Source organism: Microcaecilia unicolor, chromosome 1, assembly GCF_901765095.1.
Source record: "Microcaecilia unicolor chromosome 1, aMicUni1.1, whole genome shotgun sequence".
Taxonomy (NCBI): Eukaryota; Metazoa; Chordata; class Amphibia; order Gymnophiona; family Siphonopidae; genus Microcaecilia; species Microcaecilia unicolor.
In genome coordinates, this window is record NC_044031.1 from 688,430,154 (window position 1) to 688,457,779 (window position 27,626).

The following is a 27,626-nucleotide window of genomic DNA, read 5'->3' on the forward strand; positions in this document are numbered from 1 at the left end:
TAGCATGCACTAAAAACACTAGCGCGCCTTTATAAAAGACACCCTTAGTCTAATCATTGTACCCAAGCACTTGTGGTCTACAGCTCCATAGGTGTGTCACGACTGACCATCCTACAGGGTAGTGTTCATAGCCCTTGGAGGGGTGAGGGGGGTTTACTTCCAGTCATTGCACAATGGTGTTGTCCTTGGCTGAGAACTGTTGATTCAAATGACTGAACCTTAAAAATAGCCTCTCCTAACTTTTTTATTTTAATTTCTTATATTCTGCCTCAAAGCTAGTAAAGTGATGTACGTTCAGGTACAGTGGGTATTTTCCTGTCTCTGGAAGACAGTCTAAGGCAGTCATTCCTAAATCTGTCCTGGGGAATCTGTTAGTCAGGATTTTAGGATATCCACAAAGAATATGCATAAGATAGATTTTCATATCAAGGAGACATGTATGTAAAGGAAGTGTTGATGCCCCTGTACAAGTTGTTGGTGAGGCCCCACCTGGAGTATTGTGTTCAGTTTTGGAGGCCGTACCTTGCGAAGGATGTTAAAAAAAATGGAAGCGGTGCAAAGAAAAGCTACGAGAATGGTATGGGATTTGCGTTCCAAGACGTATGAGCAGAGACTTGCTGACCTGAACATGTATACCCTGGAGGAAAGGAGGAACAGGGGTGATATGATACAGACGTTCATATACTTGAAAGATATTAATCCGCAAAAAAATCTTTTCCGGAGATGGGAAGGCGATAGAATGAGAGAACATGAAATGAGATTGAAGGGGGGCAGACTCAAAAAAGATGTCAGGAAGTATTTTTTCACGGAGAGGGTGGTGGATGCTTGGAATGCCCTCCCGCGGGAGGTGGTGGTGATGAAAACGGTAACGGAATTCAAACATGCGTGGGATATGCATAAAGGAATCCTGTGCAGTAGGAATGGATCCTCAGAAGCTTAACCGAAATTGGGTGGCGGAGCAGGTGGGGGAAGAGAGGTTGGTGGTTGGGAGGCGAGGATAGTGGAGGGCAGACTTATACGGTCTGTGCCAGAGCCGGTGATGGGAGGCGGGACTGGTGGTTGGGAGGCGGGAAATACTGCTGGGCAGACTTGTACAGTCTGTGCCCTGAAAAAGGCAGGTACAAATCATGTTGGGCAGACTGGATGGACCATGCAGGTCTTTTTCTGCCGTCATCTACTATGTTACTACTTTGGGAATCACTGATCTAAGGGTTAATTGACTTGCCCAAGATCACAAGGCGCTGCAGTGGGATTTGAATCAGGCTCCCCTGGTTCTTAGCCCGCTGCTCTAACCATTAGGCTGCTCCTCAACTTTGAAATTCACAGTAGTTATAAATAAATGCTTATATTACCAGACCCCAACCTGGGTCCAAATGAACTGAAGACCACAACGATCAACAGGAAACTACTGGATTATAAAATATCTACATTTGGTAAGAATGAGGAAGAAAAAGATTCAACTCTGTAAAAACTTGCAATAAAGTAACAGCACTGTAGATATCATTTTTCAAACAGCTGGTAAATTCATTATTTGTTTTCACTGAGTGCAAGGGAAGAAAAGACAGCGAGTCATAGGGGGAGAACATTTTCTAATATGAATGTGATTAAGACCAGTTTAAATCAATCACTTTGTTAACAGTAAAAATGGCAAGCAATTAAAACGCCAAATCAATAAAATATATTCTCTATGTTTATATGTATATATGTTTATATGTATATTGGCTTGCAGAAAAACTACTTCCAATCTGCATGACTAACTCAAAGGTCCAGCTCATCTAGAACTGTTATTAGTAAGCAGGTCTAAAGTACATTCAAGACAAGGATAAACAAGTAAATGTGAGTTACATAATCTGAAGGTACTATTATTGATCTAAAATGATACATTTGTATAACTAGGAATTAATACTATTGCATCTCATGGCGACCCCACCTGGTTGTACTTTTACCCCCTGAAAGAACACAACTCCAATGGCAAGGCCTGTGGGCCAATGGCGGCCCCCACTGTTTTTCTAGTGTTCAGGACAGAAAGGGGAAAGTGGATTAGGGGGGTGGGGGAAGAGCCACATGCTCAACTAGCCCCCCCCAAATGAAGTTTGAGGATGGGCTGGTTGAGTAAATTCCACTGACACACACTGGTCAGCAGTGTTGTGACCCCACATGGGAATATATTTGATGGCTCTTCTTCAGCTCATTAAAACCCAAAGTGGCCCAGCTTAAAAATTAAAGAAGACCATTGCTTTACGCTATGACAAGCACTCCATGTAGGAGATTCACTACATTTCCTCTTTGCATATTGTTTTGCCAGACTCAAAATGGCAAGGGCAACAAAGGTTGTACCTTGAGAGGTAAAGAAAACATTACTAGCAAAGTTAAATAGATGCAGGATGTTACCATTAAACCAATTCACTGGTTACATGAATGTGAATGCTTACTTCTAATGTAAGAAGAATCAAGTTCTTTGCTATAAAGCGCTTTATTCCAGAACGGCAGTATAATTCTATGTCCATACCTGAGCATACCAATCTGTGCATACTTAAAAAAAAGGGTTCCTTGGACAGTATAATAACCATTTTTGACAGAAAAAAAAATAATTTCTTCAGAGGTTACTAGGCTTTCGAAACCAAAATATCCTACCACCAATCTTTGTCCTATACAAATCCATGGAGAAAACCTCAAGAAAGCTTTACTCTTGTGCTTGCAAGGTCAGTATCCAAAATAAATTTTGAAAAGAAGTTATCTATTTCTGTCTCACAGAATATTGATTCAATGAATCTTTTGTGCAGCAGTTTGAAGGACATTACTTTTTTATACTCAGTTTCTGAGCAGTATTGCCTGTTGTGAGGGAGGGGGTTTGGAGAAGCCAAGTACTGTTTGCTGTTGAAAATTTGATAAAAACCAGTGTACAAAAGGATGTTAATACAGTTTGCTACTGTGCAGTTTCCTCATATTGCTAAAAACAAAACCCAAACGCCTGCTGTTAAATAATTATTAGACCACACTCTCCTTGTGCTTAACCATCAAGAGAAATGGCTTACGGCAGAGTGCGCCAAGGCATCCCACGATAATTTGGGATGTGTGTGCACTACCCCTACGCTAATAAAGAAAACTAATTTTTTTAGCGCTAGGGGTGGGGCTGGGGGCAGAGTGGGCATGCTCTGCACTAATTGATTAGCAGGTGGGCATTGCTGCATGCTAACAAATTAGCACAGATTTAGTGCATGAGTCCCTACTGCCTATGAAACTGGTGGCAGTAGGGGCTCATGCACTAATGGGAAAATTTAAAAAATTGGTCGTTTTTCCCCCAGTGGTAAAACTGGTCTTAGCGAGTGGGAATGACCTAAGGATGCACTAAGGCCACGTTTTACCACAGTTTGGTAAAAGGGGCCCTTAATCTGTAAAGTTTTTATATGTAAAACTGTAAAGTACTGTGTAGTCCAAATGGTGCTACAGAAATGAAACTTAGTAGCATCAGCAATATAAAAATATTTGATAAAAATTCATTTTGCATTGATATCTGCTTAGATGAATCTTGTTTATAAGTACAATAAAATCTATTCAATATAAAATAAAATGCCTCCAAGTGTGTCTCCTCAGAGTTTCTCCTGTGTGGTATCTGCATAATGCAGAACTTTAAAACTGGCTCAGGTTTAATAGAGCTCATAGCTTTAAACGTTAAGAGAAGGTGGTCTAGGAGTTCAGTTCCTGGGATTTGGGCCAAAGGTTACATGTAGCTGATCCAGAATCAGCTTTATTTCCACCATATGCTTTGACCAGAACCCACCTCTTGCAGGGAAGGCCATTATTTACACTTAATTCAGCTTTTCAAATGACAGCCCCAGCAAAAGACAAAATACTGAACATATAGAAAAATTCTCTCACATTCTATTTTTCAGATACATGGTTTTGCACCATGTTTGACACGAGTACTTGCTGAGTTAATTTACCTTTGTGTTTCATTATATGAATGCACATACAATTCATCCTCAGCTAAGGGGAAACTATTACTTGCAGATTGAAGGAACAGCGGTTGTTGGGACTCTTCACAACATTAGTTCTACATCCCAGGTAAAATCCCTTTAAAAAGGTGTGTGCATTACATGTTTATAAACATGAGTCTGCATTCCCTGAGTCTAAAAGCACTAGATACATCAAAACAAGGTACTGCTGGCAAAACCCAAATGATAAATGCTGGCAAAAGGATCTTGCCATTCTTACAGGATTATCTTCCTAAAAAGGCTACATTGCATGTAGCTGCTGCTGTCACTCCCTTCCACGCCTGGACAACAGGTCACATCGCTTTGTCCTTCGCAAACTCCAGAGCAATGTTTCGGGCAGTGCTGTTGAGGCTAGTAGACTGCATATTGCAAATGATAGAAACCACCACACCCCTTGGTGGAAAGACAACTCCACTACTCGTATCCACAGATTCCAAGTCCTCAGGAAGAATAAGTAAGACACTGCTTGCACCCACTGCAGCCCCAGAATGGGACACATAATGTTGTTGAAGTCTGCACTGACCATATTCCTGCTTCTTTTCCACAATGCCCCATCCCATCCCATACTTGCCATCTTTGTTCGATGACATTTCAGTATTTGGAACTGGAAGCCACATCATCGTTGTCGTTTCTGGCTTGAGGTAACCTGGTAAGAGCTTGCCGTTTGAGTTTGAAAACTGCTGCAATTGGTAACTGTATAGTAAGGCATTTCCAAAGATAAGCAGGTCGCTCACTGTAGACAGGAAGCCTCCACCAGCCAACTTGTAGGAGTTATCCACATATGGTACATTTGCCAGGTGGCCTTTTTTATTGTAAACATAAAACCTGAAATCAAAGAAGGCAGAAGAAAAAACCTGATGAGAACTATCCTTAAAAACGCATTTAAAAAAAACACAACTCCACTTCTGATTTTTTGCAGCACAAGTTAAAACTGCAAGCACAGTACTTCAACATCCATTTTAAGAAATAGGATTTGCAAATGGTTAGCTGCCACCAGGTATTACAATTGTTAGGTTCCAACCACTCAAACCAAACTATGCACAACAGGAGTCTGAGAACTCACTAGAACCATCTATGATCTTGGATGCTGTGATTGACTGTTGTAATATTATCTCAAACACTCTCTCATATTAATTTCATAGATAGTCAATGCTACTGCGTTTCTACCTAAAGTATTCATTCATTACTGAGCCTTATTTGATAAATGGGGATCTTCAGAATTTTTGACAACCTCCACCATCCGGGAACTTTGTTCCAATATATTAATGGTGCTGTTCACATCATCAATGATCCACCCGTATAATTTTTTCCTATAATGATCTATTTTTTTCAACAATTTATAATTTACTTCTTCATAAAGTTCTCTTTGTGTGTCAACATCTTCCAAAAAATCTGTTACAAATTTAACACCAATTGTAATGGTATCACTTAGCTTTGAGCGGCTGTAAGCAGTGATTTTTCTCCCAATTCAAACCTCTGCCAACATGGCCAGGTTTCGAAATTCTTCATCAGGGAAGAGGTTTGCATCTATATACTTGCTTCCGCATATAGAAGAAAATGGCTGTGATTGACTGTTGTACTTGCTCATTCAGATATGTCATCCCACAGAGAGCAGAGATGCAAATTACTTACAACTCTCATGTCCAACAAGTGTTGCAGTTCTGTAACACTGTGTGTGTATTTGTACAGAAGTCAAATAGGCTGTCTACAGGGCTGACCCCCCCCCCCCCCCCATTTTATAAAATTTCCTTTAATATTAAAAAAAAAGTATAAATTATCACTATATTAAAAAAGTATAAATTATCACTGAGATTCATCAATATAAGTACAAACTCTGGGCAGACTTTTCAACAATGGTAGAGGGACAACCAGGCAGTGAACGAAGGGCCTGGTATTCTACAGCTTTTCTCCCATTCTGGTTTATAGGAGGACACCTATTAAAGCAGAACCTAAACCAGGTCACTGCATCAGACCACAAACTGATCCAGAAAGGAAACCCAAGATAGCAACATGCCCTCCAGGACATCAGCTGAGAAGGATCAGATCTATAGGTAAAATGACTTTGTGCCTTGATCTGCCTCCATGCTTATACCCATCATTTAAAACAGGAGGCCCCAGCCTTTTCAATCTGACACGCACTGAGCTATCTTTCTGATGATTAAGCGAATACCACTATATGTTTACAAATATTAGGAATAATCAAACTAATGATCTTAAGCATTGTACAGGAGCACTATCAGTCTGCCAAGTTATCACAGCAGTGATCGCAAGATATCTGCCTCTGTAGGGGTATCATGAAGTAGAAAGGACTAGTACCTAATGTATAGATATTCTTTTAGTGCCACATGAACTCGTGGCATAAATCTTTTCCCTAGCTTTTATGAATTCTTAGCTCTCCAGGGTATAATGACTAAAACATGACTCAATTATTTGTGACTGTTGGTTTCATCTGCATTATTTGTCATTTTTCGCTAGGGAGAATGCTATTTTTTTATTGTTAAATCTTAGTAGATGGATTGTTAGTTCAATTTTTGGATCTGAACGACTGTAAACTGTTTTGATTGGTCTGCTAGACTAGAAGGATAGTATATCAAAAACTGTAAGTAAATTAATTAATTAATTGTATTATTCAGTCAGCGTAATGGATTGGACCTAGTCAGTGCGGGAGCCTATAAAATCATGATATAGTCACAGACAAATCTCCAACAGAGCTTGGTAGAGTGGAAGAATAGCCTAATTGTTACAGCAGGTACCTACAAAGAGGATTTTAGGGAGGAAGGACAGAGGATAGATGAGGGGATCAGGAATGGGAGGAACAGCACAAAGGAAAAAAGGGACAGGGGAGAAGAGGGATTCATATATCTTTCCTATCAATGCCAAATTTCTTCACTTACAAACATACATCCCTTTAATTCCTTCACGTTCCCCTGTGCCCCAGCAGGATAATTACTTACATAGATAAGGAAAAATCATGTTTGTACAGTGCAAAGTAGCACTCAAAGGCCAGCTATACTAACCTATGTGTGAAGACCACCAGAGTACAGCACTGTTCGTTTATAAGAAAATCATTTTCAAATGAAAATATACAGAAGAGGGCAGCAGTGTTACAGCATTGGTTAAACCAAAGGCTGAACTCCCAACACATCCAAAGAACTCTGTCAAGCCCCTTTAGAGTAGAGAATGTTACTGTTACCATGGATTTATCATGGTAAACCATGGTAATGGTAACACTGCTTGAATTACCGCAGATGTGGAAACAACACTTTTTACTGCCCCATGGGAATGGCAAAAAGCCTTGCTCCTGATGGAAAAAAAAATTAATGGAAAATTTGCCCACTTTCAACCAGCCACCCATGATTTGGTGTCCTATGTTCCCTTCCCGTTCTCCTGACCGCAGGTCAGACATTTCCTTCTTTCCCAAATTAAAGAGATCGGGATGCAGCAGCAGGAAGGCCCCAGAGCTGGCCTGTGTGAATCGCTGCCGGGCCACAGGAAAGTTTAAGCTACAAGCAGCGGGGTAGGAGATGCCAGACCCACGGGCAAAAGGATGAGAAGGGAGAAAGGTGCTGGATCCACGGGGGAGACCTATGTCTAATTAGGTGTCACTATTCAGGGATGGACAAGCCTTCCTCCCCATTCCTCAGGGCTGCAATGCTACCTGGTTGTCCACAGGACTATGGCTTGCAACTGAGCCTCCTGGCTGGCCCCATGAATATTTTTTGTTATTTAAAGAAACAAAATAGTTTCCAGTAGGCAAGTCTTCAATCAATTTCACTTTACATTTTTCCCCCCTGGGCTATTTTCACTCCAGAGAAAAACAAAAGCACAATCAAAGAACACTATCCTAACAAAAACCAAATGCACAACATGCTTCTAAGCAGTTAGCAAAGAAAATGGTGCTTAACCTAAAGGAGAACCAAAAATCTTTCACTACCACATATCATCAAATTTCCAGCCCGAACTTCTTTCGGTACAAGAACTGCATGACTGGTTTCATAGAGGAAATATGCAGGCTTGGCCAAGCTTCACTAAACGATGGCATTCAAAAAGCAGAACAGTAAAATCATCAGACTCTCACCACCCTCTACAGCACTTTGTGTACAGGCAGCAAAATAACTTTCTTGCTATGGTTAATCTTTCACTATTGCTGCCTTTATTTTGGCTGGGCTCCAAAATTCATCCGCTCTTCTGACTGTCTGATTGAGGAGTAGCCTAGTGGTTAGTGCAGTGGACTTTGATCCTGGGGAACTGAGATTGATTCCCACTGCAGCTCCTTGTCACTTAACCCTCCATTGCCCCTGGTACAAAATAAGTACCTGAATATATGTAAACCGCTTTGAATGTAGTTGCAAAAACTTCAGGCAGTATATCAAGTCCCATTTCCCTTTCCATGCACAGTACAAAGAACTTTTTAAGGAGTGTTCCTGGCTTACAATAAAAAATCATTTTCATAATACTGCAGAGACAGAAAGAGCCAAATTATAGTAAAGCGAAAATACTTACTTGTAGCAGGTATTCTCCAAGGACAGCAGGCCTTATATTCTCACAAGTGGGTGACAACGACCCGTGTCACCTACTACTACTACTACTACTATTTAACACTTCTAAAGCGCTACTAGGGTTACGCAGCGCTGTACAATTTAACATAAAGGACAGTCCCTGCTCAAAGAGCTTACAATCTAAAGACAGTCAGTCCGATACGGGTATTCAAATTGGGGCAGTCTGGATTTCCTGAGAGGTGAGAGTTAGGTGCCGAAGGCAGCATTGAAGAGGTCGGCTTTGAGCAAAGACTTGAAGATGGGCAGGGAGGGGGCTTGGCGTAAGGACTCAGGAAGGTTGTTCCAGGCACAGGGTGAGGCGAGGCAGAATGAGCGAAGCCTGGAGTTGGCGGTGGTGGAGAAGGGTACCAAGAGGAGGGACTTGTCCTGTGAACGGAGGTTTCGGGCTGGAACGTAAGGGGAGATGAGGGTAGAGAGGTAGTGAGGTGCAGCAGACTGAGTGCATTTGTAGGTAAGGAGGAGAAGCTTGAACTGTATGCGGTATCTGATTGGAAGCCAGTGAAGTGACCTGAGGAGAGGGGTGATATGAGTAGATCGGTTCTGGCGGAATATAAGATGTGCAGCAGAGTTCTGGACAGATTGAAGGGGGGATAGATGGCTAAGTGGGAGGCCGGTGAGGAGTAGGTTGCAGTAGTCAAGGCGCGAGGTAATGAGAGCGTGGACGAGGGTTCGGGTGGTGTGTTCAGAGAGGAAAGGGCGAATTTTGCTGATGTTGAAGAGGAAGAAACGACAGGTCTTGGCTATCTGCTGGATATGCGTGGAAAAGGAGAGGGAGGAGTCGAAGATGACTCCGAGGTTGCGGGCAGATGAGACGGGGAGGATGAGGGTGTTATCAACTGAGATGGAAAGTGGAGGAAGAGGAGAAGTGGATTTTGGTGGAAAGACGATGAGCTCGGTCTTGGACATGTTCAGTTTCAGGTGGCGGTTGGACATCCAGGCAGCACTGTCGGATAGGCAGGCCGATATCTTTGCCTGGGTCTCCGCGGTGATGTTTGGTGTGGAGAGATACAGCTGGGTGTCATCAGCATAGAGGTGATACTGGAAGCCATGAGATGAGATCAGGGAGCCCAGGGAAGAGGTATAGATTGAGAAGAGAAGGGGTCCAAGGACAGATCCCTGGGGAACACCAACAGATAGCGGAATGGGGGTGGAGGAAGATCCATGAGAGTGAACTCTGAAGGTGCGGTGGGAGAGATAGGAGGAGAACCAGGAGAGGACAGAGCCTCGGAACCCAATTGAGGACAGTGTGGCAAGGAGTAAATCATGATTGACAGTGTCAAAAGCAGCGGATAGATCGAGGAGGATGAGGATGGAGTAGTGGCTTCTGGATTTGGCAAGGAATAGGTCATTACAGACTTTAGAGAGTGCTGTTTCTGTCGCGTGAAGGAGGCGAAAACCGGATTGAAGTGGATCGAGGATGACATGAGAGGAGAGAAAATCAATGCTGCGGCTGTGAACGGCACGCTCAAGTATTTTGGAGAGGAAGGGTAGGAGGGAGATGGGGCAATAGTTGGAGGGACAGGTAGGGTCAAGTGATGGTTTTTTGAGGAGGGGTGTGACTACGGTGTGCTTGAAGGTGTCAGGGACAGTTGCCGTGGAGAGAGAGAGAGGTTGAGGATATGACAGATGGAGGGGGTGACAGTATGAGAGATGGTGGTAAGTAAGTTGGTGGGGATGGGATCAGAGGAACAGGTGGTGCATTTTGAGGAGGAAAGAAGGCGAGCGGTTTCCTCCTCGGTGATGTCACGAAAAGAGGAGAAAGAGGTCTGGGATGGCTGGTTGAGGGAGAGGGTTGAAGGGTGAAGAGGCGGAGATGGCTTGCTAGTGAACTCAAGGTTGATCTTTTGCACCTTGTCGCGGAAGTAATCCAGTGATTGAGGAGAGAGCGGGGGGGGGGGGGGGGGAGGAGCGGGGGCACTTTGAGGAGGGAGTTAAGGGTGGCGAACAGACGACGGGGGTTGGAGCTGAGAGAGTTGGTCAATTGGGTGTAATAGTCCTGTTTGGCAAGGAATAGGGAGGAGTGGAAGGAGGATAGCATGAATTTGTAGTGAAGGAAATCTGAATGGGTGCGAGATTTCCTCCAGAGGCGTTCGGCAGATCGGGTGCAGGAACGAAGGTAGCGGATGCAAGGGGTCAGCCAAGGCTGAGGAATAGTTCGCTTTGTGGGACGGGAGGTGGATGGTGCGAGGGTGTCCAGAGCAGAGGAGAGAGTGGTATTGTAAGCAGAGACGGCCTTGTCGACAGACTCGGAGGACATGATGGAGGGGAGGAGATTAGAAATACTAGAGGATAAGGTGGGAGGGTCGATAGCCTGCAGATTCCTGGAGGTCGTGGTAATAGTTGGACGGGGCTGAGGGGGGGGGGGGGGTGAAGAAGGTGATCAGATGATGATCGGAGAGAGGAACAGCTGAAGCGTTGAAGTTGGAGGGAGAGCCGGAAGAGGAGAGGACGAGGTCAAGACAATGGCCGTCTCGGTGAGTAGGGGTGGTGGAGCATAGTTGGAGGTTGAAGGAGGATATTAGAGTGAGGAACTGGGAAGCGTGAGGGTCGGATAGGTCATCAACGTGTATGTTAAAGTCTCCGAGAATGAGGGACGGAGATGAGGGTTCAAGAAAAGCGGAAAGCCAGGCATCAAAGTCGGTGAGGAAGGAGGAGAGGGATTTATTAGGGGGGCGGTAAATGACTGCCACTCTGAGTGGCAATGGGTGGAATAGCCGGATGGAGTGTGCTTCAAAGGATGAGAAGCAGTGAGACTGCGATAGGAGGAGGGGTTGGAAACTACAGGAGGGCGAGAGTAGTAGCCCGACGCCTCCACCGCGGCCAACTGTGCGGGGAGTGTGGGAGAAGAGATAGCCTCCATGGCAAAGGGCCACGACTGAGGCAGAGTCGTCAGGGGAGAGCCAGGTTTCGGTTAGGGCGAGCAGTTGAAGGGAGCGAGAGATGAAGAGATCATGGGTGAGGGGCAGTTTGTTGCAGACTGAGTGGGCATTCCACAGGGCACATGAGAAGGGGAGAGAAGAGGGGGGAAGGAGGGGAATAGAGACGAGATTGGAGACCTCACAGAATCGTTTGCATGGATAGGAGGCCAGGTAAGGGGGGCCTGGATTAGGATTAATGTCTCCCACAGATAGCAAGAGGAGGAGTAAGAGAGTGCGAAGGAGGGTGGGGAAGGTCGGGCGACGAAGACGGGATGCACTTAGTAAGAACGGTGATGGGTTAATGGCAGGAAGGAAGTGTTGAAGGTTGAGAGCTAGGAAGGAGGAGGGGGACAAGAGAAATGGTGAGGTGGTGAGGGATGGGGTGAATAGGGTATTGCCGTAGCGAGCAAGACGGGAGGGGACATGGGTGGGCAATGAATTCCAGCGGTAGACAGCGGTGGGGGGAGGGGAAAAAAGATTAGGAAGGGACAGGGCAAGGAAGAGAATGTGGACAGGGGCCATAAATAGTGATTGAGGTGTAGCAGGTGTGTATGTAGTGACTGAGGTGTGAAACAGAGAGAAAGAGCTGGATTGGAGGTTTGGAATTGAAGGGATTGAGGGCTGGAGAGCAGGTAAGTCAATGGCTGACAAGTTAGCAGGCAGGCAAGTAAGTCAATGGCAGACAAGCTAGCAAGCAAGCAGGCAGGTTGGTTGATGGGTTAAACAGGCAGGCAGGACTTATGACTAGAATAAGTAGAGCTTGTGGAGACACGCTCCACTGCACATGCATGAGTGCCTTCCCGCCGGTCACGAGAGCAGAGTCTCCTCAGTTATATACTAGAAGCAAAAAAGTAAAAATAAGAAAGGAGACACCAGCAAGGGGAGGTGGGAGGGATTGTGAGAATATAAGGCCTCCTGTCCTCAGAGAATACTTGCTACAGGTAAATATCTTCGCTTTCTCAGAGGACAAGCAGGCCTATTTATTTTCACAAGTGGGGAATCCCTAGCATCCAGGCTCACTAAAAACAGCAAACACTGGTCAACTGGGCCTCGCAATGGCAAGGACATAACTCAGATTAATCTGAAACTATATACAAAACTGAGTTAGAGTGCAGCCTGGAACAGAATAAAATGGGCCTAGGGGGTTGGGGTTGGATTCTAGACCCCAAACAGATTTGGCAACACTGTCTGCCTGAACCGACTGTTGCGTCGGGTATCCTGCTCCAAGCAGTAATGAGATGTGAATGTGTGGACTGAAGACCAAGTCGCAGCCTTGCAAATGTCTTTAATGGAGGCTGACCACATGTGGACTTCCGATGGAGCCATGGCTCTGACATTATGAGCCGTGACATGGGTCAGCCCAGCCTGGGCATAAGTGAAGGAAATGAAATCTGCCAGCCAATTAGAGATGGTGCTTTTCCCAATGATGACCCCTATCCTGTTGGGATGAAAAGAAACAAAAAGCTGGGCGGACTCTCCATGGAGCCTGGTCCTCTCCATGTAATAGGACAATGCTCTCTTGCATTCCAAAGTGTGCAAGACGCTCTTGTCAAGATGGGCACAAGGTTGGGGAAAGAATGTTGGCAAGACAATCGACTGGTTCAGATGGAACTCCGACACCTAGTGCAGAGGACTACTCTGTTGTGATGGAACTTGGTATAGGTATAAAGTGCATCCACTACTAAGGCCTGAAGCTCACTGACTCTATGAGCTGAAGTAACAGCCACCAAGAAAATGACCTTCCAGGTCAAGTACTTCACATGGAAGGATTCCAGTGGCTTGAAAGGAGTTTTCATCAGCTGGGTGATAATGACATTGAGGTCCCATGACACAGGTGGAGGTTTGACAGGGGGCTCTGACAAAAGTAAACCTCTCATAAATCAAACTAGAGGCTGTCCAGAGATGGGCTTACCTTCTACAAGATAATGATAAGCATTAATTGCACTGAGGTGAACCCTTACAGAGTTGGTCTTAAGACCAGACTCAAATAAGTGTAGAAGGTATTCAAGCAGGGACTATGTAGGGCAAGCAAGGGGATCTAGGGCCTTCCTCTCACACCAGACGGCAAACCTCCTCCATTTGAAAGAATAACACCTTTTAATGGAATCTTTCCTGGAAGCCAGCAAGACCCGAGAGACACCCTTCAAAAGACCCAAGGAAGCAAATTCTATGCTCTCAACATCCAGGCTGTGAGAGCCAGAGATTGAAGTTTGGGATGTAGAAGGGATCCCTTGTTCTGAGTTAGGAGGATCAGAAAACACTCCAATCTCCATAGTTCTTTGGAGGATAACTCCAGAAGAAGAGGTAACCAGATCAGCCGAGGCCAGTACGGTGCGATCAGAATCATGGTTCCTTGGTCTTGCTTGAGTTTCAGCAAAGTCTTCCCCACAAGGAGGATATGTATACAGCAGACCTGTCCCCCAAAGGAGAAGGAAGGCATCTGATGCTAGTCTGCTATAGGCCTGAAGCCTGAAACAGAACTGAGGGACTTTGTGATTGATTTGAGTGGCAAAGAGATCCACCTAGGGGGTGCCCCACGATTGGAAAATCTTGCGGACAACAGTCATGCTGAGAGATCACTTGTGCAGTTGCATAACCCTGTTCAATTTGTCGGCCAGGCTGTTTTTGCCTGCCAGGTAAGTGGCTCATAGGTACATGCTATGATGGTGAGCCTGATGCCACATCCGGATAGCCTCCTGACACGGAGGGCGTGATCTGGTGCCCCCCTGCTTGTTGGTGTAGTACATAGCAATCTGGTTGTCTGTTTGAATGAGCACAATTTGATGAGACAGCCAATCTCTGAAAGCCTGTAGAGTGTTCCAGATCACCCAAAGCTCCAGGAGATTGATCTGAAGATTTGTTTCCTGGGAGGACCAAATACCTTGAGTGTGGAGCCCATTCTCATGTGCTCCCCAAACCAGGAGGGATGCATCCGTCGTCAGAACACTTTGCAGCTGAGGCATTTGGAATGGAAGTCCCAGAGTCAAATTGGATCAAATGGTCCACCAGTGAAGTGAGCGAACAAGTTCTGGGGACACACATGACTCCTCGTGGCTCCTCGTGGCTTGATACCACTGAGAAGCTAGGGTCCATTAGGTAGATCTTATGTGGAGGCATTTCATGAGAGTCATGTAAACTGTGGAAGCCACTGGGCTCATTTTCGAAAGAGGACGTCCAAATCGGCATAATGGAAACCCGATTTTGGACGTCTCCAACTGCAGTTTGTCGCAAGGACGTCCAAAGTTCAAGGGGGCATGTTGGAGGCATAGCGAAGGCGGGACTTTGGCATGCCTAACACTTGGACATCTTTGACCCATAATCGAAAAAAACAAGGACGCCCCTGATGAACACTTGGACGTTTTCACCCGGACGTGTTTTTTTTTAACGAATAAAGCACAAAAAGGTGCCAGAAATGACCAGATGACCACCGGAGAGAATTGGAAATGACCTCCCCTTACTCCCCCAGTGGTCACTAACCCCCTCCCACCCTCAAAAAACATCCTTAAAATATGTCGTGCCAGCCTCTATGTCAGCCTCAGATGTCATACTCAGGTCCATGACAGTGCATGAAAGTCCCTGGAGCAGTTTTAGTGGGTACTGCAGTGCACTTCAGACAGACGGACCCAGGCCCATACCTGTTACATTTGTGGAGGAAACAGCGAGCTCTCCAAAACCCACCACAAACCCACTGTACCCATACACAGGTGCCCTCCTTCACCCGTAAGGGCTATGGTAGTGGTGTACAGTCGTGGGTCTTGGGGGGCTCAGCACACAAGGTAAGGGAGCTATGTTCCTGGGAGAATTTTATGAAGTCCACTGCAGTACCCCCTAGGGTGCCCGGTTGGTGTCCTGGCATGTCAGGGAGACCAGTGAACTACAAATGTTGGCTCCTCCCACATGGACGTCTTTGGTTTCGAAAATCGCCGAAAGTCAGAAACGCCCAAATCCAAGGATGTCCAAATTTAAGGATTTGGACGTCTCTGACGGTATTTTCGAAACGAAAGATGGATGTCCATCTTTTTCCAAAAATACGGGTTTCCCCACCCCTGGATGTCAACGTTTTGCAAAGATGTCCAAATCGCAACTTGGACGTTTCTTTCGAAAATGTCCCTCCATGTGGCCCAACAGCCTCAACGTCTGTCAAGCCGTGACCTGCTGAGAGGCTCGAACCTGAGACACCAGAGCGATGAGAGCGTCCGCTCTTAGCCCCGGAAGGTACGCTCAAACTGTCTGTGTGTCAAGCAGGGCTCCTATGAACCCCAACTGTTGGGTAGGGCGAAGGTGGGGTAGTTTAAAACGAATCTCAGTATCTCTAGCACTCGAATAGGCCTCGCAATAGTCGAGATTGGGAAACACATGGACTCCCAGCTCTGCGTAGCGATGCTACAACTACCGCTAGACATTTGGTGATACCCTGGGAGCTGATGCGAGCACACGGTACTAGTAGTGATGTGTTTTTAGTGAAAATCGTAGATACTTCCGGTAGGCTGGAAATATTGGGTGTGAGTATATGCATCCTTTAAGTCCAGAAAGCATAGCCAATCGTTTTCCTGGATCATGGGGAGAAGGGTGCCCAGGGAAACCATCCTGAACTTTTTTTGAACTAGGAATTTGTTCAGGGCCCTTAGGCCTAGGATGGGATGCATCCCCCCTGTTTTCTTTTGTACAAGGAAGTACTTGGAATAGAATCCCAGCCCTTCTTCCTCTGGTGGAACAGGTTCGACCGCATGGGCCTTTACAAGGGCGGAGAGTTCCTCTGCAAGTACCTACTTGTGCTGGGAGCTGTAAGAATGAACTCCCAGTGGGCAATTTGGAGGTTTGAATTCCAGATTGAGGGTGTATCCTAACCGGACTATTTGAAGAACCCACCGATCGGAGGTTATGAGAGGCCACCTTTGGTGAAAAAACATTAACCTCCCTCCAACCGGCAAGTCGTCCGGTAAGGACAGTTTTACTGCAGTTATGCTTAATTGGAGCCAGTCAAAAGCTCGTCCCTTGCTTTTGCTGGGGAGTAGCACGGGCCTTAGGCACACACTGTTGACAAAAACGAGCACGCTGGGGCTGAGCCTGAGTAGGCTGACGGGAAGCCGGAGTGTACCTACGCCTAGCATAGGAATAGGGAGCAATCCTCTTCCCCCCAAAAAAACCTCCTAGTTGAAGAGGTTGTAGCAGAAGACGCCCAGCGGGAGAGAGAATCCATAGCATCATTATGCTTCTTGATCACCAGATGGGAAAATTAGGTTCTTACCTTGGTAATTTTCTTTCCTTTAGTCATAGCAGATGAATCCATTACGAGTGGGTTGTGTCCATCAACCAACAGGGGGAGATAGAGAGCACTGAAAAACCATAGTGCCTCATGGCCAGCTAGCTCCACCTGCCTCTTCAGTATTTGAAGCTTCCAAAGCAGTGATACCGCAAAGCATAATAACGAACTTTCCTTACAGTGGATGAATGCCCCAGAACAGGAGCAACAATTCAAAGGAGGGATGAACTCAACCTCCTGTAACAGAACAGAAATCCAGAAGACTGTTTTCCAACTTCTTCCAATGAAGAAACATATCTCCAGGAAAAGCTGAACATAAAATTAATATAATGAACTACTGAGGGAGGGCTCATGGATTCATCTGCTATGACTAAAGGAAAGAAAATTACCAAGGTAAGAACCTAATTTTCCCTTCCTTGTCATCAAGCAGATGAATCCAAAGCAATCCCTAGATAGGGTGGGAACAAGCCACACCACGCGGCAGCACTTGTGCTCCAAAATGCACATCTCTCCTGGCAGCCACATCCAGCCTGTAATGTCGGGCAAAAGAGAGCTTAGAAGCCCATGTCGCTGCACTGCATATCTCTTGAAGAGAGAGTGCTCCAGTTTCAGCCCAGGAAGAGGAAATCGCTCTTGTGGAATGTGCCTTAAAGGCTTCAGGCGGAGGCCGGCCAGACAGCAAATATGCTGAAAAAATAGCTTCTTTGAGCCAATGGGCTATAGTGGCCTTAGACGCTGGAGACCCTCTGCGCGGACCTGACAATAGAACAAAAAGATGGTCAGAGGTCCTGAAGGCATTTGACATGCGCAGATATTGCAACAGAGCCCTTCACACATCCAGAAGGTGCAACTGCCCAAATGATTCTGGAAATTCCTCTTTAGAAAAGGAAGGCAGGAAAATAGGCTGGTTTAGGTGAAACGCTGAAACCACCTTAGGCATGAAGGAAGGCACCATACGTACCATAACTCCGGACTCTGACAATTGCAGAAATGGGTCTCAACAGGACAGTGCCTGGAGTTCAGATACCCTGTAATGGCCACCAAAAAGACCGTTTTTAAGGTCACATCCTTCTCCGAAGCTCACCTAAGCGGCTCGAAGGGTGAACACTGAAGGACCTTTAAAACTAACCCCAGGTTCCAGGCCGGCCAGGGAGCCCGCACGGGAGGACGGAGCCGAAGCACCCCTCTGAGAAACCATGCCACATCCGGGCAAGCAGCCAGAGAGAGGCCAGCGACCTTCCCTCGAAAACATGCTAAGGCTGCCACTTGAACACGCAGGGAATTATAGGCCAAGCCTTTTTGTAAACTATCCTGCAAAAAGTCAAGTATCGGTGAGACAGAAGCCCGCATGGATGTGATCGTTTTAGAAGCACACCAAGCCTCAAACTGGCGCCAAATCCTGGCATAAGCCACGGAAGTGGAACGCTTGCGGGCCTGTAGGAGAATGGAAATGACTTTACTGGAATAGCCCTTGTCTCTCAATTGCGCCCTCTCAATAGCTATGCCGTAAGACCAAAGCAGCAGGCGTCCTCCATGGTTACCGGTCCCTGTGACAACAGATTTGGTACCAGAGGTAACGGCCAGGGAGCCTCCACCAGCATCCGCCGGAGGTCTGCATACCACGGCCTCCTGGGCCAATCTAGGGCAATGAGAACCACCTCTCCTTGATGTAGCCAAATCTGCAAGAGAACTTGCCCTATCAAGGGCCACGGAGGGAACACATACAGGAGGCCCTGAGGCCAGGGTTGAGCCAGGGCATCCAACCCCGCCGAGCGAGGATCTCTCTGTCTGCTGTAAAAGCACGGGACTTGGCATTTGCACTTGAGGCCATAAGATCCGCTACGGGCGTCCCCCATTTGGCACAGATCTGCAGGAGTACTTCGTCTGCAAGTTCCCACTCCACTGGGTCAATTTGATTCCTGCTTGCACGTTGCTCTGACCTGCAATGTGAGCTCTTGACAGAAACTGCAGATGTAGCTCGGCCCAGTGGCATATCTGGGCGGCCTCTGCGGCCAGTGCTTGACACTGTGTGCCGCCTTGTCGATTTATGTAGGCCACTGCTTTTGTGTTGTCCGATAGAACTGTGACAGCCAATCCTTCCAGGGTCAATTGAAAGGCCAGAAGAGCCTGAAATATCGCTTTCAACTCCAAGCGATTGATGGACCACGCCGACTCCTCGGGTGTCCAGAGACCCTGGGCATGCCTTCCCTGGCAATGTGCACCCCAGTCCTTCAGGCTGGCATCCGTTACCACCAGGCACCAATCGGGGAGCGCTAGCAGCATTCCTCGCCGCAGCATGCTGTCTGAGAGCCACCACTCTATACTGAGTCGGGCCGCAGGGAGCCACGTGAGTCTGCATTGATAATCCTGGGATACTGGAGACCATCGTTGAAGCAGGGAACACTGCAGAGGTCTCAGGTGCGCTCTCGCCCATGGCACCACTTCCATGGTGGCCGTCATCGACCCCAACAGCTGGACAATGTCCCAAGCTCGCGGGCGAGGCATCCTCAGGAGCAGACAGACCTGGTTCTGAAGCTTGCACCACCTTTGCTCGGGTAGGTATACATACCCCGAGGCTGTGTCGAACCGGACCCCCAAATATTCTAGAGATTGAGAGGGGGTCAGGTGACTTTTGGCTATATTGACGACCCAGCCCAGAGATTGCAGTACTGAGACCACTCTGGATGAAACATGATGACTCTCTTCTGCAGAGTCCGCTCTAATAAGCCAGTCGTCTAGGTACGGGTGAACCCGGATACCCTCTCACCTGAGAAAGGCAGCTACTACCACCATTACCTTTGAAAAGGTTCGGGGAGCTGTGGCGAGGCCAAAAGGCAAGGCCCGAAACTGGAAATGTTTTCCCAAACAAGGCAGGCTCGGGCAGCGTAACAGCTGAATGCAGACGCCCGTAAGGATAGGCCTGAAATCTCAAAGGACCGCTTTATAGCTGATTCAAGGCGTCGGTCCTGCATGTCCTTCAGGGCAACTCCTCCTTCAACCGGGAAGGTAGCTCTCTTTGTCATAGCTGTGACTAGGGCATCCACTTTAGACCCTGCTAGGCGCGCCAAATTCTCCTGACTTAGAGGGTATAATTGCCCCATAGCTCTGGCAACTTTCAAAGGCCCCTCGGGGTCAGCCCATTGAGCTGAAATAAGCTCTTGGATGGAGTCATGCAAAGGAAAGGCTCGAGCAGGCTTCTTAGTACTTGTTATCCTCAGATTAGCAGAGGAGAGGTCAGCACTCTCAGGATCTTCAATAGAGAGGGCCTGCAGTGCATTAGAAATCAGCGCTGGCAGCTCATCGCGGAGGAAAAGCCTCACCGCGGAAGGATCATCCAGATCCAGTGGCAATCCTGCACCTTACTCTGGCTCTCCAGACCACGAAGGCCTGCCAGACCCCTCAGACTCCTCACATCCCGACCACTGGGGGGGGGGGGGGGGGGGGGGGGGGAACTGGGGTGCGCCACTCTCTGAAGGGGAATCCACCCTTCTGCGCTTGTCCTGCAGCCATCTGTCAGGGGAAACGCACCTGACGGTAATTCAAGGCCGGGCTCTACTGGAGGGAACACAGGAAGCCGGGCCGATTGAGACCCCTGCGGGAGAGCTCTTTTTTTAACATAAATGCTTTATGCAGCAGTAAAACAAATTCAGGAGAGAATGGCTCACCCTGGCCTCTTGGTTCCAGTCCGGGGGAAATGGCTCTCATATGAGCCTCCATTCAAGGCTCCCCTCCTCCAGGCTCACACCCCTCCGCCTCAGCGGGGATCGCGCCTTCGCGCCATGCTGTTCCAAAATGGTGCCCACTGCCAGCTCCACAGAGCGGGAAGAAACCTCGCTCGCCATGCTCGGGCCGGCTCTCACGTCAGAAGAGCACGATTTGCTGATCTGCGCTTGCCACAACGGGAACAGCGCTTTACAACCTCCGCAGCCATCGCCGAAAACTGTGGGAAATTCAAAATAGCGGATTCGCGCCAAAATCGCCCCGAACGCGGGCCCACCCTGGAGGAGCTTCCAAATGCTCTTATCTCTCCAGATCGAGTCGACAGAGCTCCGATCTGCTGCACAAACTGAAGGAAAGCCTCTTTTCTTGGATCGCAGCGCTACAGCGCAAAGCAACTTTTTTTTTTTGTTGTTCATGCTGTGAGGAAAGTTGGAGGCAACAGCGCAAGAGGCAACTTTTTCCACTCCGGAGGATCAGTAGTGTGGGAAAGGCAGTGAAAGGGCGAACCTATGTGCCTGCATCCACAGCGTGGGCAAAGACAGGGACAGGGCGTGCCTATGTGTCTACATCCACATCGGGGGCTGGGTAAGGCAGGGAAAGGGCGTACCTATGTGCCTTTAAAGTGGGCACCATCAGCCACAACACCCCTGCTACAACTGGCAACAGCACAGGAGCCACCCCAGGCAGATTTCTGAAGGAGCTTGAACAAGCTGCGTCCATCCTGCTGGGGAGATAGAGAATACTGAAGAGGCAGATGGAGCTAGCTGGCCATGAGGCACTATGGTTTTTCAGTGCTCTCTATCTCCCCCTGCTGGTTGATGGACACAACCCACTCGTAATGGATTCATCTGCTTGGATGACAAGGAACCTCTACTTTTTCACCAAAAAGGTTGTCCCCCCGGCAAGGTACATCCGCCATCGGCTGCTGGACCGAACGATCCAGGCCAGAAACACACAGCCACAAGAGTCCGCGCATCATTATACCCTGAGCAGCAATTCTGGATGCCACATCAAAAGAGTCGTAAGAGCCCCTGGCCAGGAATTTATGACGCGCCTTCTTTCTGACCACATGGCGAAAAGGTACGGCCTGCTCTGGAGGGAGGGCATCAAACAAGCTAGACAGTTGCCTCACCGAGTTTCACAAGTGGACGCTCGTGAAGCGCTGGTAAGACTGGATGCGGGCAGTGAGCATAGCGGCCTGATATGTCTTCCTCCCAAAAGAGTTCAAGGTCCTAGCTTCTCTGCCTGGGGGCGCCAAGGCATAATCTCTAGTACTCTTGGCCCTTTTGAGGGCGGAGTCCACCACCATGGAATTGTGGGGTAACTGAGTCCTCATCAATCCAGGTTCACTGTGGATCCGATACTGGGAATCAGCTTTCTTCGGGATCACAGGGCCAGACAGAGGGTACGACCTGTTCTGCATAAGGACTTCTTTCAGTACCTTATGTAAAGGAGCCATCATAGCCGTCTCTAGGTGGAGAAGGATAGTCCAGGACCTCGAGCACCTCAGCCCTGGGCTCATCCTCAACCTCCACAGGAAAAGGAATAGCCTTAGCCATTTCCCGAACAAAAGATGTAAAGGACAGACTCTCCAGAGGAGATAGTCTCATTTCTGGTGGAGGGAAAGGTTCAGAGGGAATCCCAAGTCTCATTTCTGGTGGAGGGAAAGGTTCAGAGGGAATCCCACAGGACTCGTCAGAAGTAAAGTACCTGGGATCTTCCTCTGACTCCCACGAACGCTCCTCTTCAGTACCGGATAAGACCTCTCTCAGAGCACTCCGAGACTGTGCATGCCTCAACACCGAGGATCGATGTCCTCGATAACGATGTCGAAAGGCCGAAGCCCGCCTGGACTGCGGTGAAGCTTCCTCCACCCACATCGAAGGGGAGTCGACCTGGGTGGCAGCAGACATTGCTGCTGCAAGCGGCACAGAGGACAAGGACTTCACCGCAGGTGGCCAGATGCCGCTGCAGCACACGGTACGGAAGGCACAAGCACCCCCAACACTGAAGCAGACTGGTGCAGCAGTCCTTCCAGAAGCTCTGGAAGCAGGGCCCAGATGTGCTCGTTGAGAGCCACCATTGGAGAAGGCTGTGGGATCGGTGGAACCGGTGGCAGAATCTGCCGAGGTTTGGGAGCAGGTACCGGGCTGCCAGGAGGCCGACGCATCGGCACCTCCTGTTTAGAGGGGGAGCGGTCCTCTCAGCGCCGATGCTTCTCAGGTGCCAAGTCCCTCGGTGTCCCGGCGCTCCCGGCACCGTGTGTAGAAAGAGATCGATGATGGTGCTTCTCCGCCTTCACTCGATGCCTGTCATCGAGACTCCTGGTACCAATGAGGACAACGTGGAATCCTCACGCCTCCTTAGGGTCGGGTCCGATGATGGTCGGTCCTGGGGGGCCTGCATAACAGGATGACTCGAGACAGGTCGAGACCCACTCGATGCCTCACAGCTCCCAGCGCGACTTGGTCTCTCAGCAGCCATTACCTCTGCTCCCGACGTCGATGCCTCCCTGGATGTCGAAGGACCCAGCCGAGCCCCAAAATGTTTCTTTCGCTGGGCTTCTCGAGACACTTGAGTCTGTTTCTTCAAACGAAGACACAGACTACAAGCGGCTGGGCTATGGTCGGGTCCAAGGCACTGGATAAACCAAGATTGAGTATCTGTACCTGAGATGGTCCGGTTGCACCGAGTACAACATTTGAAGCCGCTGGGTGTCTTCGATGACATGGGAGGAAAAACGGCTTAGACGAAATCAAATGACGCAATTGTGCCAAAAAGAAAAGGGAACAAAAAAGGGAAGAAACCCGACGGCGCATCGAAAAAGAAAGAAAACAAAATTGAAGAAAATAAAGATACTAAAAGAAAATAAAAGGAGAATCTCTCTCTCTCTCTTTTTTTTTTTTAACAATGAAGTGAAAAAAACAGCGAAAACTCATGAAAAAAACGAAGATTGTCTTCCCAGGCCTCAACAAGGAGCACAGGAGGAACCTGCCACACCTTGTCGCGGAAAAAGAAAAACAGAGATGTGTATGCGTGGTGCGTGCAGCATGCGCACCAGACGACTCTGTCAAAAATGTGTTTATTTTTGCTCTTGCAAAACGCCAGTTCCTGGGCCGATGCGGATGTCGACCCACATGTGAGAACAAGCAGCCTGCTTGTCCTTGGAGAAAGCCAGATACATCAAGTGTCTCTTCAATTTACACATGTCAGCAAATGGGTCTCATGCGTCAGTCCAGCTGGCAAGCAATTCCATTCAAAAGGCCCAGCAATCGAAAAAGACCCTTTTCCTTGTCACATCTAGACGAAATTGATTCATAGCAGGTACAGTTAGATTTCCAGCACTCATTCATCGCAACTGTCTTTGTGGAATATAACGCTGACCAGCACTCTTCAAATACACAGTAGTAGCATGGAACAAAACATGACGAACGAACATCAGCAATTTAAATTTCACCCTAAATGCTACCGGGTAACTATTCCAACCGCTTTAAGTGAGCTGAAACATGATCATATGTCAACAAACCAAAAGCAAGGTGTACTGCCGAGTTCTGCACAATTTGCAATGACTGAATACAAGTTGCAGATAACCCTAGATATACAATATTACAGTAATCTAGGCCACTTAACACCATAGCCTCCATTACTCGCACAAAATCAACTGTTGGAAGCAAACAACACAATCTACTTACAAGATGTAATTTAAAGAATGAAGTTCGAATCAGGTGCTGAATCTGTGGCCGAAGTCAGGTGCAGCAATATGATCTCCTATGGATTACTCTGGACCTTCTTAGTTGTTTGCATTGTAAAACAATGATTTGGAACCAACTATTCATCAGAAATAATTTGTAAAACTCATGCTATGGTGTCCTGACAAAGTTCTATTCCTAGACACAGTATTTTTGTCAGCAACTATTTCTTACCCACTCTTCTAATAAATAAGTGCACAAGGCAAGATTACTACAAGGTCAGTACAATATTCAAGAGTGTATTCAAGCTATTGGTCAACCATAGACTCTTACTGAACATATTCAGCTTCTTCCATTAATTAGTGTCTCTAGTTGGCTTCCAATTACACCACCATACCAACCAGTCAACTGGGTCTACCCACTGACTTCTGCTGCCAGTAACAAAGCATGACATTTCTAAGATCTTGCCTTATCCAAAACAGTCTCTCTCATTTATACTCTATTACCTTTAAATACAAAATCTCTTACTAAGTTCATACCCAACCCCCTCCCCCTCCACAGCTTCCCAGGCCTAACCTCAAAGCTTTATATCACTGCCAATACTAGTTTGGCCACCTGGCCTCCTATGTCCCCTGTGTAGACTGCTAGACAGACCTGGCTGCATGAGTACCTGTACTCTGCTAAGACTACTAGTTATTTCTGTACTTGAAGTCTTCTGGATTGATCCAGCTGTTAATTAATTATATCATCGTATCACATCAAAAAGGAAATGGACAAAGTAGAAAAGAATCTATCTACTATAATAAAACTCACCCTCAACGTTCTGAGGACACTTCAAAAAGGTTCGAAGGTTCGTGGTGGTGAAGCCACCAAAATTGCTCCGGGCCCTGCCCTCGAGGGTGGAGCAATGGCAGAACAACAAAAGGGGTTGGCAGGGAGGGCGGCAGGGAGGAAATCGCTCCGGGCCCCGCCCTCGCGTCAAACGTCATGACGTTGGGGGCGGAGCAATGGCAGAACAACGAAGGGGTTTGGCCAGGGAGGGAGGGGGTGGCGACGAAAACCTTGCTAGCGCCCGTTTCATTTGCTCTGAAACGGGCCTCTTTTGCTAGTATTATAATAAAGGCTGAGAGCTTCTAGCCAAGTAATAGCCTTTTCAGATTCAAGGAGGGATGTTTTGTTTCTGGAGTGACTTTACAATCCTTGGTTTTAACTATACCACCACATGAAAGCAACCAATATCTGCATTTACTGCTCTTGCCATTACTACTTTTAGTTCTTTGGTTTCAACCTCAGTGCTAGCCTTACAAAGCAATGGATATACATATAACTTGGAAAATATGTAACAAGAACAAAAAAACAAGATAAAGGACAAACTCATTATAACTAGAAACGTCTATACTATGTAGAGTTCAATTCAAACTGAGGAAATGTGTCAGCTGAATTCTTTACCTCAGCCAACCCTGGCAGTGGAACAAGTTGAATCATTATTTCTCAGCAGTCTTTGATACAGTGGATCATAATTTCATGCATACAAAGCTGGCAGAAAAAGGTATCAGTGTTAATAGTATTTACCTTTAGATTGTAAGCTCCTTTGAGCAGGAACCGTCCTTCTTTGTTAATTTGTACAGCGCTGCGTAACCCTAGTAGCGCTCTAGAAATGTTAAGTAGTAGTAGTAGTAATAGTATTTACACAATTCAAATCCTATTTATCAGGCAGCCAACAATCAGTTCTCTTCAGCAACAGCACATTACCTTGGGCACTGACCTGTGGGGTAGCACAAGGATCCATACGGACAGATATTTTATTTAATATCTCCCTTAAACCTTTAGCATCTATATCTATGCTGACAACATGCAACTACTCATACCCACTGAATTAGATCTACTATAGAAGCTAGCTCTGTGGGTGCTTAAGCACCCCCAATATTGAACAAACTCCTTGATTGTGTCCAAGGAGAGGTAATTTCCATTGGATTTAGCACCCCCAATAATTTTGAAAAGGTGGCTCCTATAAGACATATCCATATCTCTGAGTAAACTGACAGCCTAACAGCAACTCAGGAATGGGCAAAACAACAAACTCTGTCTCCGCCCAAGTAAAACAGAGATTCTTTGGGTTCCTAACACAAGTAGACAGGTACCCAACTTAAAAATATTATTTCGAGGCAATAACCTACGTTTTACAAATTTTCCTTTTCATGTGCTGATTTCCCCCAGGGAAATGCTGAAACTTTATTGCAAAGAAATTCTAAATATAAATGAAGATCTTATTCCTCCAATGACACAGGCTTTCTATATTCCTATAAAGTCTGAAAAGAACCCACAGGTACAAGGAAACAATCAGCCCCTAGATGTTTCGGCGTTCTTAGAAACATCTGATTCAGAACAAGTAACACCATCTACCCTAATAGTGACTTTTGTATTACTTACAGATAAGGTCTGGATACTAAAAAATTTTTTTCAAGTTAGAGAAAAATTGTTTAAAGGATTATTAGTGCGGGTATTTCCAGACCTGGCACGAGAGACACAAAAGCGTAGACAGAAATTCCTACAAATGAAACAGGAAACACTTCAACTTGGGGCAACTTTTTATTTAAAATATCCCTGCAAGTGTTTGGTTGTATATCAATCTGTAAAATATGTATATTTTGATCCTTCGCAACTGTCCCTATTTATAACATCTCAAAATAAGAAAAATGCCTCTTAAGGATATAATATAACTAGCTTGTAACATTTACGTCTAGATCTATTGAATAGATTGTGTTTTCTTCTTTTCCTTTTGATCTCCATTGTTGGATTTTTGGACTCCTAAATTGTGGACTTTAATGATACTAATAAGGAATTTTACTTTATATGTGTTAAATTTCCTAAGAGACATTGTTTGTATTAGCATTATTTTCTTGTCAAGTGATTTAACTTGTAACTATATAAATATAATTATAAAAAAAATATATATATACAGTGGGGGAAATAAGTATTTGATCCCTTGCTGATTTTGTAAGTTTGCCCACTGACAAAGACATGAGCAGCCCATAATTGAAGGGTAGGTTATTGGTAACAGTGAGAGATAGCACATCACAAATTAAATCCGGAAAATCACATTGTGGAAAGTATATGAATTTATTTGCATTCTGCAGAGGGAAATAAGTATTTGATCCCCCACCAACCAGTAAGAGATCTGGCCCCTACAGACCAGGTAGATGCTCCAAATCAACTCGTTACCTGCATGACAGACAGCTGTCGGCAATGGTCACCTGTATGAAAGACACCTGTCCACAGACTCAGTGAATCAGTCAGACTCTAACCTCTACAAAATGGCCAAGAGCAAGGAGCTGTCTAAGGATGTCAGGGACAAGATCATACACCTGCACAAGGCTGGAATGGGCTACAAAACCATCAGTAAGACGCTGGGCGAGAAGGAGACAACTGTTGGTGCCATAGTAAGAAAATGGAAGAAGTACAAAATGACTGTCAATCGACAA

General features: G+C 46.6%; 1 protein-coding gene across 2 annotated transcripts in view; it reads right to left on the reverse strand.

The window, feature by feature from the left end:
- Positions 1-2,454: 2,454 nt before the first annotated feature.
- LACTB (lactamase beta) overlaps positions 2,455-27,626 on the reverse strand; it is a 97,105-nt gene continuing 71,933 nt past the window's right edge. For both annotated transcript variants that reach the window (XM_030188281.1, XM_030188273.1), the window contains one exon: positions 2,455-4,820. In XM_030188281.1, coding sequence (XP_030044141.1) covers positions 4,289-4,820 — 532 coding nt within the window. In that variant the 3' untranslated portion in view covers positions 2,455-4,288. The remainder of the gene's footprint in view (positions 4,821-27,626) is intronic.